Source organism: Hipposideros armiger, unplaced genomic scaffold (assembly GCF_001890085.2).
Source record: "Hipposideros armiger isolate ML-2016 unplaced genomic scaffold, ASM189008v1 scaffold_505, whole genome shotgun sequence".
NCBI classification, from domain to species: Eukaryota; Metazoa; Chordata; class Mammalia; order Chiroptera; family Hipposideridae; genus Hipposideros; species Hipposideros armiger.
The window spans coordinates 468,484-485,183 of record NW_017731855.1 but is presented as its reverse complement, the minus strand read 5'-3'; the positions used below and the strand labels follow the sequence as shown (position 1 = coordinate 485,183).

The following is a 16,700-nucleotide window of genomic DNA, read 5'->3' as shown; positions in this document are numbered from 1 at the left end:
CAGAAGGCCAGGTCCCCAGATCTGGTTGAGTGGAGAGCTTGGCCCAGTCCAGAGAGAAGAAGACAACAAACAGGCCATGGCTGTCCCTTTCTCATGGTAGCTGAGTGCCTGCTTTGTAAAACAGCCATACCTGCCCAACTTGCCCGGGTGTGGCAATGGGGGTGGGGATGGTCAAGAAGCATTTCCTCTTCAGTAGGGTTTATAAGAAGAGAACCCATGTCCAGCCTGAACAAATCTTTTGTAGTCTATATATACTCATAACCTCTGGCTTAAACGTTGCCCTACACTGCACCCCACCTTCTTCGTCTTTGGAAATCATTATCATCCAGATTATTTCTACCTCTAACAACCAAATTGGTAACAGTATCTGTTAGAAGGAATGGTATCAATACAAAAACTAAAATTTCTAGGCTATCTCCTCTGCTCCCATGCTTTCTACTGCCCTCTAAATGCCACCTGCTATAGCTCCAGCCCAGAACTTTTCCACGAGCTTCAGCCTCACACAGCCAACTGCCTTCAACCTCTCAGACTACTTCCTCATGAAGTCACCTTGCCCATCCCAAGAACTTCAGGTTCCATCATTCACCTTCTTCTCTTCCTGTCCTACATGATCACAGTGGGCTGTCTCCCTCTACCCCTTCATGGGTTCAGCTACCACCTTCATGCTACTGTCACACCTTTAGTGCCGACCTGCCCCCTAGAGTCTGTCCCCAACTGCCTAAATCTCCAAATGGTGGGCCCAAACCCTCAAAGCCAATGCATCCAAATGGAATTCTTTTTTTTTTAAATATTTTATTGGGGAATTGGGGGAGGGGAACAGACAAGTTGCTGTCCTCTTTTTCTTCAGTCTAGTTGTGGAGGACATCGCTTCACTGCCCCATGTTGGTATTATCATTGCACTCTTCCCGGGTGAGGCAGTTGCTTGCTAGCCATTGGAAGGCCACTCACAGTGGCTCATGGCAGCTCATGAAAGCTCATGAAAGCTCACGCCCACTGCCAGCCAGCCCCACTGCAGCCTACGCCATCATAGGTGACTCAGGCAGCCCAGCTCCAGGTCGAGCTGTTGTTCACCATCTTAGCTGTAGAGGGTGCTGCATCACTGGCCCTCATGTGGGATCTGAACCAGGGCCCTGCTGCTCAGAGCTGACGTCCCAAGCCAACTCCTAACCAACGCACCACTCGGCCAGCCCCCAAATAGAATTCTTGATCTTTCCCCCTACACAATTGGATCCACTTTCAGTGTTTCTTATTCCGGTGAATGGCAGCCTCATCTACCCTGCTTCCCAAGCCCGAAGCCTGGCTTGACTTATCTCTGTCCTCACTCCCGCATCCAATCTCACCAGACTATACACATCAACCTTATTTCTTAAATTGTTCTTAAATTAATCTACTTCTTTCTATCTCTACTGCCAGTATCTTAGTCCAAACTACTGTCACCTCTCTTCTGGAATACTACAACACCCTCCTAGACTCTCTGCTTCCACTCTTGCTCCCTCTCATCCATTTTCCACTCACAGCTAGAGTGAATTCTTTTTTTATTAAATTATTTTTTATTATGAAATACACATTTTTTAGAATTAGTTTCAGCTGTACAACACAGTGCAATAGTTATACTTTTTACCCCTCGAAGTGACAACCTCCCTTCCCCAATCTGCCGCCCCATTTCCCCCAATATCATACATATCTATTACAATAGAGTGAATTCTTAAATACAGTTCTGATTTCACCATTCCCCTGCTTCTTATTGACCTTGAATAAAGACCAAAATAATTAACTTATTTCATCTCCTGCCAATACCTCTCTCAGTGCCTTAAGTTCAAACCCTCAGTTCCTCTAAGTAAGGCTACAAATGCTTTCCTGCCTTAGGACCCTGGCATGCTGTTTTCTTGTAACACCCATTCCTTCCTCCACCGCACCCTGCACTTTAGCTTCACAGCTCTTATCACAGCACTTTTTCTCTGTGAACCACATCTCCATTTTCAAAAGAATGGTTGAAGTTTTACCTACTATGCTGGGAGCTTCTTGAGGACCAAGACTTTGTCCTGTTCACCATGGCAACTTCAGTGTCTATTACAGGGCCTGGCATGGAGTTGGCCCTTTTTTCATTGCATAAAGGAATGAATGAATGAATGAATGAAAGCAGCTGCTTATAACTCAGTAGTCCATAAAATAATTCTGTGTGTTAGTTAAAACAAAAATTTGCAATACTGTATAAACCTTTATTTTGTCAAAAACATCTATATGATAAAAATGTATTCAGGGTAGATAATGACTGAGAATTATATTGTAGATAAAAATAGATATATATTTTCATATTTCATGGTAATTTGCAAAATAGTGTATAATGTTTGCTCCAAACTTCACTTGAACATTTTCAAAGTTGTTCCAATAAATGATGAGGACTTGAGTAGATTCTGATCTACCTTTAATATTCTGATAATAAATTATCTAATTTAATTCCATTTTTATAAACATGTCCCTTCTGCATTTCATCAAAGGGGTGGAGGAATGCTTAAAATGACCAATAATTTTTATTTCCAAATAAAGAGAAAATGAACAAAGTATAAAGCATTACTATCTCTGCTACTTGACAGGAATCAAATATCTAAAAAACTGTGCCCTGAAAAGCTGCCCGAACAGGGGACCCAAGTTAAAGAGAAACAACATATAAACTCCTGGGCTCCAGAAGGAAACACATTTTGGTTTGAATTTGACTATTTCCGTAGGGCCTAATACCCCTGTGTAAAAAACTGCACTGCCTTAGGCCTTTAGAGCAGCCTAAAGTGCTTGGAGACACAGAAACATGGAACTCAGAATGATTTTTACTATGTTCTTTTTTTCTGTGAACTACATCTCCATTTTAGAAAACAAAATCAGAAATACTAATTGTACTGTACTAGTTAAGTCTGGAGTCATATGGATACGGTCTTAATCTAGGCTCCACTATTTACCAACTTTATAACCATAGGCAAGTCTTTTCACCCCCTCTGAGCCTCAGTGTCCTCATCTGTAAAGTGGGGATGATAAGAATATCTGCTTTGCAAGGTTTCTGAGGACTTGATGAGATCATTCACAGAAAGTCCCCAGCACAGTTTGCTCTCTGGAGCAGATCTCAATATAAAGAGCACAAAGGTGGGTCTCCGTGTGGCCCCAGCACACCAGTCTGCACTCAGTGGTGCAAATAGACAGGATGGCATCTTAAATGGTTGAAACCACTACAACCAAGGAGAGTGCCTGGCAGCCCAGGTACAGATAAAAGTCTTGCCTATGTAGTAGACTAAAGGCCACACCCAATGTGAAGCAAAGTGAAAGCAAAAAAAAAAAAAAGAAGGCAAAGTTAAAACACATACCTTACCTAACATAAGAGAGGATCTGTGGGTAACAAAAATTCTTTCTTTAGTTTCATTGTCAAAAACAATTAACCATTGGAGGCTTGGGGTTGCCAAATTTTACAATAGGTTTGAGCAGTTCTATAGTTAAGATATTTAGGAAAGGTTTCTTTTTAAAAATCTATTCTCATTGATTCCCAATCTGAAGGACATGAGCACACAAAGCTATCCTTTCCATACCATACCCCTCTTAGCAATGCAAATAGGCAATTCAGCAACTCTCAAGAAAACTAAATATATAGTTGTTTTTCATTCTGCATTCCTGGAGTTCCACTGAGTTATAGTTCACATTTTCCCTGCTAATGTAACCCTACTTAAAGTCCAATGATGTCTGGTCCTAAACTCTACTCCTATCTTGGGTACCTCACTGACTATAAACCTCTTTGGAGTCCAAAGGCAACCTTTAACACATCTTAGATTTCATTCAAATTTCCTGTTACTAGGATTTAAAAGATGTTTAAAAATTTATCCACCCATCCATCCAACACTGCAGTTATAGGCTCAGTGCTAGGCATGAAATGAATATGATCCATTCCCTGCCCTCAAGTAGCTTACAGTCTTTTATGTAACAGGTGTGCAAACGTTTAAAGCTCAAATGTCAATGCTGCAGCAGGAGTAAGCACCGCTGTTACAGAGAACACACAGGAAGGCCAAGTAACTAGGACAAGCAAGGAAAGGTAGGTTTTAGGAAAGGCTTTCCAGGAGAGGTGACACAGCCTGAGTCTTGAAGGATGCTGAGGAAGGAAGGGCCATAGGGATGAAAGGAGTCCCAGAGGGAGAGCGCAGAACATGTGAAAGCATAGAGGTGTGAAAATGGATACAGAGTGTAGGGGAGGGCGGCCAGTTAGCTCAGTTGGGAAGAGCGCGAGCTCTGAGCAGCAAGGCCGCCGGTTCGGATCCCACATGGGCCAGTGAGCTGCGCCCTCTACAGCTAAGATGGTGAACAACAGCTCAACCTGGAGCTAGACTGCTGTGAGTGGCCGGTGGACAAGTGAGCTGCCGTGAGCAGCTATCCCATGGCCAGCGACCGACTGCCTCACCTAGGAAGAGCGCAATGATCACAATACCAACATGGGCCAGTGAAGTGGCGGCCTCCACAACTACACTGAGAACAAGGAACGGCTCGGAGGTGGGGGGTGGGATGGGGATAGGTGCGAAGAGGAGGGGAAAAAAAGAGCATAAGGAAGTAGGCAGGAGGAGCCAGCTTACAGAGGGCCTTCTTGGTGTATAGGCCAAACATGCTGAAGCCCAATCTAGGAAGAGGCTTTGTGTTCGTATGGCAGAGATAAGCTGCCCCTTGGCCTGCTTGCCCAGAGGGGCTTGCACCACAGCATCCTGTGCTACAGAGTGGCTTAGGTGGCCTGCAGTGCGAGTCTTGAGAAAGGTGGCAAGGAGGCTGGGTCACAGATTGGACCCTGTAGGCTTTCAGGCTGCAGAAGCCTTAGAACCCCAGTTGAATTCTGCTGTTGGCACCAAGGCAGATTTTCACAATTTTCCCATACAAATAATGGAGGCCTGAAATTATTTGGAACTTCTGTTCATTCAATAAATATTTATTGAGAAGGGACTATGGGCTCAATCCTGTATCAGGCACCGAATCTACATGGATGAAAGGACTCAATCCCTCCTTTTAAGGTACTATAGTATTAGCGTACTAAGAGAATTTCAAGGAGATGAAATTATATTGAGCATGGAGGGTAGTAGTAAGAGATTAAATTTTTAAACCTATGAATGATATAATCAGATCTTTTAGGTAATCATTCTACTGGCACCAAAGAGGCCAGAATAGAGAAGGTAATACAAGAGGCAAGGAGATGCTTTGGTCCAAAGGACAGGAGACAAGTGCTAAAAATAGACAATGGTCATGAGGATGGAGAGGAATTCAAGGGCTACAACAGAGTTAAATATGGTAAGACTTGATGACTAGACTTATAAAGGGTTAATGTATAAATGTATACAGGGTTGAGAAGGGGGACAGAATGAGAATAATGCCTGTTTTGCTGGCTGGGGCAACTCAGTGGCTGGGGTGTTATTCACTGGAATGGGAAACATTGGGGAAGCAGATTCGGGAAGAGGAACAAGGAGCTCAATTTTAGACATGTTGAGTTTGAGGTGTTGTTTGTTGTACATCCACGCTGAGGTGTCCAGAAGGTAGCTACATACAATAGCCTGGAGGGCAGGAGAATGTTCAGGGTGGAAAAATATATAGACAAGGAAGTCATCTGCATTTTGATAAATGAAGTTATTGGAGTACACAGTGTTTTCCAAGAAGAGGCTTGAAAAGGAAGAGAAGAAGAAAGGAGCGTTGAGGATCAGCAATGTTCAGGGGACAGGCAAAGAAGGCAGATCCAGCAAAGGAGATTGGAGGGTGATCAGAAAGGTTGAATGAATGCCAGGAAAGTTAAGATCATGGAAGCCAAGGAAGATAGATTTATCAAGGACGTAAAGGTCAAATACTGAAGAGAAGTCAAGATAGGTATTGAAAAGTTTTCCCTGGATTTGTCAATTTGCAGAGGAGGAAATGTGGTAGAAAGAGCGTTGATCCAAGCACCAGGCAGATGAGGGTTTCAAATCTCACACTGTTCAACATCTGTGCCTCTGTATAAGATGGGGATAACAATAATGAATACCTCATAGGGTTGTTACAATTACATGAGCGTGTAAAACAAGTGTTTATTTGTAAAACACTTAGTATGGGGTTTAATACACAGGAGGTACAAAGTTATATCTATTGCTTCAAAGTAGGAAACATAAACCACTGAAGATATCTCAAGCAGGAAAGTAATATGAGGTGCTACAAAATCATTGGCTACAGAAGTGGAGGTCAGGGGCCTGCCATTGGACTTCAAGATCCTATCACTGCAGCTGTGATCCAAAGCTAGTTTAGGAAGCTGCTGCTACCATCAGCACTGCTACCACTACAGTTTCTCACCTACAAAGCTTTGAGTGCACACACTAGAATGTAGAGAACAAAAGCCACAAACATTTCCTTGGAACTGCCTGCCACCCACCAAGCCCCAGGAAGTTATCTTCTGCCTAACTTAAGCCTTCCAAATATTGTGCAAAGGCATCTCATTGCCAGAACTGAAAATGTATCAGAACCCACACTGTATCCAGAACCCTAGCTGCAAGGGAGTCTGGGATGTGTATTTTTTTAGTCTTCCGGAAGGAAACATAAAAAAGGGTAGAGATGGATGCTGAGTAGCAACAGATAATATCCAGAGCATCTGTCTTGAGGAGGAACAAATATATTCTCTAATATTATATTACCAATATTAGAATTGTGGTCCAGATATAGGATATCACTGACTGACAAAATCTTGCAAATTATAAAGAGGGATGGGGACAAGACTAACAATCAAGGGATAAGCTTAAACAGGAAATGGATATCTCCTTCTCTCTGATATTGGAAGGAAAATGGTGAGAAGAAGTACAGACAGTTTATAGGTTGTGGCTAGAAGGAGAGGGATGGAGCAGTTAAGGAAGGTTCTGTCTCATGATATGTATTATTTGTGTAAAGTAGGGAGCAAATATCATCTGCCCTGAGTGAAAGAGGTCGAAGGTGGTTAGGGGCCCTGATGAGAGTAGAGAGTAATGAGGGAAATGGGAAAGGAAACTGACACAGCATGAGAAATCTCTCTGCAGCTAGCAAGAAAAAAGAAAAGAAAAGAAACACAGGACTTATTTTATAAAGCATTGTTATTCTTATTTATTGAAAATGTCAATTTTAAAAGTCTTCAAAATAAAAACAAGTTAGAAAATTTGAGCTTGTATAAGAAGGACATGACAGAAGAGGAACTAAAAGGCCTCTAAGGGCAACAGTTTAATTATAAGGGTAACAGGAACCCATGTATAGAGTATTGTAAACAACACAACTATGGAGACACTGCTTTCAGGTTAACATGGCTTCATTTCCTTTATATTATTGTTTAGTGTGTGAGTGCGGACACCACTCTGCACAAGCTTCGTTACCCAGAGTACCGAGGGCCTCTCATCAGAAGAGCTAAGTCTCCAAAACATGCATATGTACATGTCACTTTAAAATAAAGGCCTTTCAATATTTTAAACTATACCTTATCAACTAAAATATTTTGTAATCACAAACATTTTCTTATGGATATAGTTTGCACATTTATTGCAAGCCATTGACTAACCACAGAGAGAGTAGATGCTAAGATCTGCGTTGTTTTAATTTTTAGGTGAAAGATGGTATATCTAAACTGCTGTGCTTAAAAATGGAACAACAGCCAATTCCTAGAAATCTTCAGTCTTCAGCTTCCAAAGACAGCTATGTGTGGTTGGCTGATGTTGTACAGCAGGAATAGTCCATTTCCTGTGGATGGTATAATTTCTGCTGTGCAGCAAGCAGTCAACAGCCCTGTACCATGTAGTTATGGGAACTTGAGACCCCAGGACTAGAAAGAAAAAGGACTTAGTAATCTGAGAGTTTCAAGCTTCAAGTTTGGTTTCTAAACATCATTTACAAAACCCACATTTATAGGCACCCATTAAGTGTATCTGGAAGACAACTTTGATCAGTCCATTGGCCCTTTGCCTCGCTTTTAGTTCATCTTCCCCACCCAGCCAAATTTCACCTCTTTGGGAGAGAGAGCCTCGGGCTGACTTTTGATTGTGTGGAATTTGGATGTGTGACCATCTTCTAAAGCTGGTTGATCACAGTTCTAATTTGTGAGATTATTATACATGCAACAGTTTGATTTGATGAGCAACTTGTATAAACCAGTTCCAAATAATCAGTTTTACTAGTAATCAGCGCACAGCTTCTAGAATGGCCCTTTCTTTCCAGATATACAAACTGAACCAACAGCACTTTTCTGCAAATAATGATTACAGTCCTACTCCAAAAGACTGATGAATATTACAGGCTTCTCACAGCATATATGGGAGAGCAATACAGCAAGTTAAAGCTGTCTACTAGGGCACAAGATCCCCTCAATGGCAGACTGTTTTAAAGATGAGAAGTCATCATTTGAATATGCAATGTAAATAAAGTAATTGCTCACAGTCTATATTTTTTAAAAGTAAGCAAAGCACACATATACTAGTTTACACACCACTTGGTATGGTTGGCTAAAAGCACTGGGGAAATATAAAACTTACACACGAGGCAGAAGACTTGGGGGAAAACTTATCACGTACTAGGGAAGAGAAGGTCAACTCTGCTGCTGAAAGGAGGATTGTCCAGTGCAACGTGCTAATGGATCTGGTGTTGGCATGGATCATCAGAGCTTCTGACCCACAGAGTTAAAATGTAAACCAACAAAAAAGGAATGAGGGCACTATTGTCTTCTTAGTCTTACAGACAACACAGGGCAATAATAATAATAATATAATAATAATAATAATAAAGTATGCATTGAGGAGTGGCATATAATGGACCAGGGACGGGCAGCTGGATCATTGGGCAAATGTTTTCATCTTTCACCATACTCTAGTTAAAGCTCAAAAAGCTTTGCCTTCAGTAAATTAGGTACTGAGAGGCTTCCAGGTACAGGAAAGCATTGGGGAAAAAGTCAAGTTCACCTTTAATAAGCCAAGGCCAGCTGCTTTGGGATAGTAGCCAGGCCTAAAAGGGTGATGGTTGTTAAACAGGCACAATGAATGGAAGGCCATCTGAAGGCCACTTAAGTCATTTGCCTACATTAGCTTTCCTCTTGGTATTGAATGGAAAGACGCTGGGAAGGCTTCTACCACCACCTCTTGTTCTTACCCTGTTGAAAAACAACATAACCAGCCAACCAATAAGCAGACAACAACAAACACTCAAGCAAACAGAGGGGAAGGAGGCTGACTCAAATACAAAATGAAAACCAAAGAAGCGAGCAAACTGAGCCAAAGCATTCAGCTGGACATTTCAAGATGTGCTGAAGACACACTCTGCCCAGCTGCACGATGATGGTTATGGAAGAATTGAGGTCTTGCTACTGGATTCAGCCCGAATACATTCATCGGTTTGCTTCAACAGCCTCCGGACCAGCTTTTCTAGGTCCCTTCTTGATTTCAATTCTTCTTCCAGGCATTGCTTCATTCTTTTATTCTCCTATGATAGGAAAAGACTTGTTGATTAGCAAACAAAGGGACCACTTCTCAGGGTTCCTGCTGCTTATCCTTTTGGTGCCTTTCACCATTGACTATACTTTCCCTCCTCAAATGCCTCTCTCAAAGCTTCTAAGACAAGGCAGCCTCTTGATTCTCCTACCTCTCTCTGCCCAACTTGGTGCATTCTTCTTCCTTGAAATACAAGCATTCTCTAATGCTCTGGCCCTGGCTTTCTGCTAATTCAATACTCTTTTCACTTAGTGTCTGCTCTCTTTCATTTCAAGTATCTATTAAGGGGCCTCCCAATTCCCTCTGGTACTGACCTCATCTTATTTCATGAGGACTAGGTCTCCAGTCCTCAATGCCAACGTGGTATTTCCACTTAGATGTGTTACAAGCACCTCAAACTCATTAGGTGAGCTCAGTATCTATGTCACCCAAACTTCTCTTCCTCCTGTGGTTTTTGATCTCCATGAAGGGCACAACCATATCAAACTAGATACCCAGGTAAGAAGCTTCATCTTCAATCCACTGGCTCTTTCTTTTTTTTTTAAAGATTTTTATTGGGGAATTGGGGGGATGGGAACAGCACTGGGGAATTGGGGGAAGAACAGACAAGCTGCTGTCGTTTTGTTCTTCAGCCTAGTTGTGGAGGACGTCGCCCCACTGGCCCAAGTTGGCACCATCATTGCGCTCTTCCTGGGCAAAGCAGATCAGTCACCGGCTTCTGGAGGGCTGCTCACCGCGGCTGCTGGCCGCTCACGCTGGCTGCTGGCTACACACAGTAGCCCATGGCAACCCACTGCCACAGGGGCTGCAGCCTATGTCCACTGGCTCTTTCTTAATCCCAACATCACACCATAATTTTCCACAGGCTCTGAGTCTGTGGTGTGCCTTCCTTTCCATTCCTCCTCTGCAGTCTCAGTAACACTGCCTCAGGTCAGGACTTTATTATGTCTTACCCTGAGCTTTGTAAGAACCTCCTAAGTGGCCTTGCAGTCTGTGGTATCTCTCCCCTCCAATCCATCCATTACCCTGTCACCAGGTACATTCCTCAAACACAAGCAAGAGGATGTGTCATGGAGCACTGGACCACATCTACAGAGAAGCCCACAAATCATGATTTCTGATTCTAGTTACACTGACATACTCACGAATGACTTATCTTTTCTTAAATCCTGTTTACAAATGTCGGGGAACATGAAAGTCATAACTAAGTTTGAGATCCTATTGTGAACCGCTAAATAGGTATATAAACAAGCCTCAGAAGTTTTCATGCAAGGCCACCTGATAAAATCAACAAAACCCACCTCGATGACACAAAGTAAAAATCCCCACCTCAATGCCTTGTTCCTGGACCTTTCCTAAAAGCATCTACCAGCGTGCGACAAGGAAGAGGAAGTGGTCCTGTCATGATGTGAAAAAAAGACTTTTACATTTCATTACCTGTTTCAGTTCTTTGACCTCATCCTTCAAGGCATAAACAGTGTCGACAAGGCTCCTAGAATATAAAGTGCAGAGATTAATAGCTGGCTCTGAAGTATTGTTGAGTAATACTGAACGAGAAAAGCAGCTTTATAGAAATACGGGTCCTGAAAAGCAATGGATTTTCTAGCTGATCAGAAGAGATACTGTTATGAATTGTCCTTCTGTAGCCTCATCGCTATGGGCTAACCACCACCACTCCACGTGCTTGTGAAAGGCCAGGTCATGGCACCTTTTCCATATTTGGTTCCTCTTTTGCCACTTGCTTCTCAGCTTGGGGGAGCACAAAAAAAAGAGACTAGCTCTTATCATCAGATGTTGATTTCTCTCTTTGGGGCAGGAATGAACATCACCTAACATATAACGAGAGGTGTCACAGGGCCCTGCTTAGCTTACAATATCTGTGCTATGGAATTGCCCTACTCACCTATCTGACCCTACATGACACAAAATTAGGGGCATTATTCCTGGAAGATTCCATACATTCCAGAAAAGTATAAAGCGCCCTGGCTGAGGTGTGGTGCAATCTTCCTCTCAGGCTCTCTCCCTGGACAAGAGCTTTGGAGACCTGGGTTTCAGGTCTGCCTACCACTCGCCAGACCTCTAACCTTGGGTAACCAGTTTCCTTATTATCTTCTCTTGACAAAAGGAAAAATATACAAATGGGACTACATCAAACTGAAGTGTTTATACAGCAAAGGAAGCCATGAACACAATGAAAAGACAACCTACTGAATGGGAAAAGATATTTGCCAATGATACATCCGATAAGGGGTTACTATCCACAATAGATAAAGAACTCACACAACTTAACACCAAAAGACAAACAACCCAATTAAAAAATGGGCAGAGGACATTTTTCCAAAGAGGACATACAGATGGCCAATAGCCATATGAAAAGATGCTCAACATCACTAATCGGAGAAATGCAAATTAAAACACGAAGAGGGCAGGCTGAGTGGCTCAGTTGGTTAGAGCGTGAGCTCTTAGCAACAGGGTTGCCGGTTCGATTCCCACATGAGCCAGTAAGCTGTGCCCGAGCTGAGCTGCCACTGAACGGCCAACAGGTGGTAGGATGGCTCAGCTGGGGAAAGCACATGTTCCTAACAACAAGGTTGCCAGTTTGACTCCCACATGGGATGATGAGCTATGCCCACCCACAACTAAGATTGAACACAGCACCTTGAGCTGAGCTGCCCTGAGCTGCAGACAGGTGGCCAGATGGCTCCGAGGTTAGAACGTGCATTATTAGCAACAAGTTTTGCAGTTCGACTCCCACATGGGATGGTGGCTGTGCCCACCGCAAGTAAGATTGAACATGGCACTTTGAGCTGAGCGGTGCAAGCTGCCAATGGGTGGCCAGATAGTGACTAGACTTGGAGCTGAGATAGCTGCACCCTCCGCAACTAAGACTGAAGGACAACAACTTGGCTGTTCCCCTTACCCAATTCCCCAACACTGTTCCCCTTCCCCCATTCTCCAATAAAATCTTTTAAAAAAAAACACAAAGAGGTATCACCCACACCTGTCAGAATAGCCATCATCAATAAATCAACAAACAACAAGATGTGGAGAAAAGGGAACCCTCATGCACTGTTGGTAGGGTTGCAAATTGGTGCAGCCACTGTTGGAACAGTATGGAGGTTCCTCAAAATTTAAAAATAGAACTACCTTAAGACTCAGCAATCCCACTTCTGGGTATTTATCCAAAAAGATCCAAATCACTAATTCAAAAAATATATGCATGCCTATACTCATTGCAGCATTATTTACAATAGCCAAGATATGGAAGCAATCTAAGTATTCATGAATAGACAACTGGATAAAGAAGAAGCGGTACATATATACAATGAAATATTACTTGGCCATAAAAAAGAATGAAATCTTGCCATTTGCAACAACATGGATGGACCTAGAGGGTATTATGCTTAATGAAATAAGTCAGACAGAGAAAAACAAATACCATATGATCTCACTTATATGTGGAGTCTAATAAACAAAATAAATGAACAAACAAAACAAAAACAGACTCACAGATACAGAGAACAAATTCATGGCTGCCAGGTGGGACAGGTTTTGGGGGTTGGATGAAAAAGGTGAAGGGATTAAGACGTACCAATTGGCAGTTAGAAAATAGTCATGGGGATAAAAATTACAGCATAGGGAATATAGTCAATAACATTATAATAGCTATGTATGGTGTCAGGTGGGTACCATACCTATTGGGGGGGTGTCACTTCTTAAGTTATATAAATGTCTAACCACTATGCTGTAATCCTGAAACTAATATAACATTGTACGTCAACTGTAATTGAAACCTAAAAATAATTAAATAAAATAATTATAATCGAATATATAATCATTTATATTATAATTATATATAATATAATCACTTATTGAGTGATGACCTCATGCCAGCCTTTACACTTCTTATCCCATTTAAGCTCACAACAGCCCTGAAAGTATGAGTATCATACTCATTTTAAGGATGAGGAAAGTGAGGCACAGAGAGATGAAGGAATTTGCCCCAGGTCACACAGCCAACAGGTAGCAGAATCTGGAGTTGAACCAGGGCCGTTCTTCTCATAAGCCCAAATGCTTTATCATTTGGCCATATCACTTCATACACCAGATGGAAAAGTACTGTACACTGATGATGCCAAGCACTTTGAAATATGCTGTCTGATGCAAATTTAGGCCTGACTTCAGAAATGACTCAAGTTTAAACAAATGAATTATTTGGCTACTTTGTGTTTATTTTATGAGCCATAAGGTATTTAACCTGATTTTACCCCATTAGGTCAACCTGACTACTGTGAAAAGGTATGCCAGAGACCTATTTCCCTGAACCTCAGTTTCCTCATCTGTAAAAGTTGTGAAAGCAATGCTTATCTCACTGGATTGCTGTAAAATTTTAAATTAGGTCAAATAGGTGAAAGTCCAGCGCCTGACTCAATAAATGTGAGAAGCATACCTCTTGGGCAGGGAAATTGGTGCCATGGCATTCCCAGGTGCCACCTCAACCCATGTAGGGTGATCTTATGTCCCCTGAAGCACCTTACTACATGGGAGAGTCAGCTCCAGGGGCAGCCACCGCGCGGAGTTCTGCCCCCTGTGCCTGTCCTTCCCCCTTTCCGTTGCTGGGGGTGGTGGCTCGGGCAGCCCTCCAGAGGTTCCCAATTGCATGATCAGCAAAAAGGGCCACATTCCCAGACTAGATGGGGTAGTGCAGGCTTTGCAAGAGCCACATTGCCCTGACAGAACCTTCTTTGCAGCCCCTCAGACAACTCAGAAAGGGTTTAGCTCACTCTACTCACTTTTCTTCGATGATGGTCTGGCCGTTGCTTCTGGTTTCTTCGATGATGAGTTTCTCTTCCTCAGGGAGTAAGACTTGTGGAACCGAATCTTTGCGAGCACCTACATGCAAAGGTTGCAAGAGGGAGGAAAGGGAAGAGCTACTAGTGAGGACTCTTTATAGGTGTTAGGTCCTTTCTTCTATTGTTATGGAAGGGTCTTTGTTGATAGCATGTTGCAACCTTGCACCCAGAGAACAGTCACCCAACATTTAATGACTAAATCTTCCTGAGATGAGGAAATACTAAATAACCAAATATATTGATTCAATCTCGGGGAAGGGAGTACTTTGTACTCAGAAAAATAATGTGAAAGGGTCCCTATGATGCCTGTCCTCAACCAAGACTACATCTTTTCCTGTTTTCTCTCCTCCACAGCAAAGATTTGTCTAGTGATCATACGGTCTCTGCACGTCTCCAGGGAATGGCACACCACATCCTATGCTATGGTGTTATATCATTTTAGTAAATTCAGAGTAGCAATGCACTGGAACACAATGAGCTTAAAGGGCCTCAGAAGTATCACTCACTCCCATTTGTTCTCTTTAGAGTCTTACAGGGTAAGGTAGCTTCGGGTAAGAGCATTTTGATCAAGGGTTGATCAGGGTTGGGAGATTATCACTTCAGCAGCAACGATGCAGGACTTCTCTCTGCTCAGACTGTCTCCAGGATTTGGGATGGAAGACGTGACAGAACAGACATGGGACCTGACCAGACCGCTCTCCTGCTCCTCCAAGCTACCCCTGGATCCTTCCTTCTGGAGCTTGAGCCCTTCATCTTCAGTTTCCCTGAGCCACTGGTTTCCTCGCTTCTGAGCCAGGTTCCTTCGAGTTTTAACACTCACTGCCTTCCCTTCATCACCTCGCCTTTCCTGAGGTGGCTGTGTCTCTGCCTCCCATTGGGCCTAGCACTTCATAGGTGCTTAATAAGTGGATAGCAGACTGACTGACTGATCAATCAACTGAATACAGCAAGAAACGATAGCAGTCATTTCTGGGGAAACCAGACTTCTGGAGAGAGGGTAGGTCATTATGATGCTAAAAGTCTTGCCGCATGCCACAAACTGCACTAGACACTTTCCACATGTAAAACTTAGGCTGGGGAAGAAAGGAGAAAATGTGACTTTAGGTTATAACACCTGCCTGCATCTCTGAGCAGATCTACCAACTCTATTGATATGAAGAGAGGTGGTGGAGGGAGGAGATGAGGTCAGATTTTGTATGAGGGATGCTTCTGGTGTCTCCTTGCCCCCATCTCGTTCCTAGTTTTCACGATAAAAACCACTCTCACTTTCCTTTCCTGGCTCCTCAAAATTTGTTATGAAAGCTGGGCATGCCCAAAGCCACAGCCAGGTTTTGTCTGTGAAGCAGAAGTTGTGACAGTCCCATCTTTATGGTCAAATGTGTCAACTTTCGCATTGAACATTTTTTTCATGATAGCCTTAGGGACGTGTCACTTTGAAAGCATATGACAAGGCAGTCTACCTAAGTAATCCCCTCTCACACTCAAGTGATGGGTCAGTGGCTGTCCAAAATGGAGCATGATGGATAACTCTTTTACCCACATGCCAAAACCCCATACAACATATCCTGAGCGTCTATAATAATGGAAGACAAGAGACATAACTGATGTGACCTGGCTTTTTAAAAAGCACAAGGATGAATCAGAAAACATTATCTCGCTTTTAGTTTGTAGCCTGAACGTTGTTCGGGGAAATACCCTCACCTAATAGCTCCCTGATAAATTGTATACATTCCGAACAGCCCCTGCTAAGCAGCTACATTTCCAGATTTTCATAGCAACTTTGAAACTTGAGTTTGGTGAAGCACTGTTCGCTTAAATATGCAGCTGATCAAAGATAGTATTTTGACTTCCTTTCCAAATCTGCCTATAAGAAGAGATTAGCATCAGTTCACAGACACAGGAACTCTGGGCTCTTTAATTCCTAACTAGTGTTGGTGAAGGTATCTGAGTACTTCAAAGGAGAATGACTTTTAAAAAAAAATTTCATTTCTATCACCTCCAACTTTTTTACTCTTGCATCTCTCTTTCTCTGGGTGAAAAGAAACTGGGTAAACAAACCGCTTGGTAGCTAAAACCACCTTATCTGAAAGATGCAGTCCTGCACCGCTCCTCTGCACCAAATCACCTGCTTTCCACACCCTGCAACCCATCTGGGTTGCTTTTCTTTGCTTCTAAAAGGCAGTAAGCAGCAAAAAAAAGAAACATTAGTCATTAGAGAAAGTGGTATGGGGGAACGTACTTGAGCCATGGCCTTGTTGAAAGTTTGCACTGGTACAGTAGGCTTCAATCACTTTAAGGATCTGAGCGTCCTCTTCCAGAGCAGCTGTACCTGTCAAATTTAATTAATAATGACTTTTCATATATATGCCTCTGGACCCTCAAAATGATG

General features: G+C 42.7%; 1 protein-coding gene across 5 annotated transcripts in view; it reads right to left on the bottom strand.

The window, feature by feature from the left end:
- Positions 1 to 7,963: 7,963 nt before the first annotated feature.
- The window catches only part of ARHGEF6 (Rac/Cdc42 guanine nucleotide exchange factor 6), a 118,515-nt gene continuing 109,778 nt past the window's right edge, over positions 7,964 to 16,700 (bottom strand). For all 5 annotated transcript variants that reach the window (XM_019667792.1, XM_019667791.1, XM_019667790.1 and 2 more), the window contains 4 exons: positions 16,551 to 16,640; positions 14,252 to 14,351; positions 10,896 to 10,950; positions 7,964 to 9,450 (listed from right to left, as the gene is read on the bottom strand). In XM_019667792.1, coding sequence (XP_019523337.1) covers positions 9,310 to 9,450; positions 10,896 to 10,950; positions 14,252 to 14,351; positions 16,551 to 16,640 — 386 coding nt within the window. In that variant the 3' untranslated portion in view covers positions 7,964 to 9,309. The remainder of the gene's footprint in view (positions 9,451 to 10,895; positions 10,951 to 14,251; positions 14,352 to 16,550; positions 16,641 to 16,700) is intronic.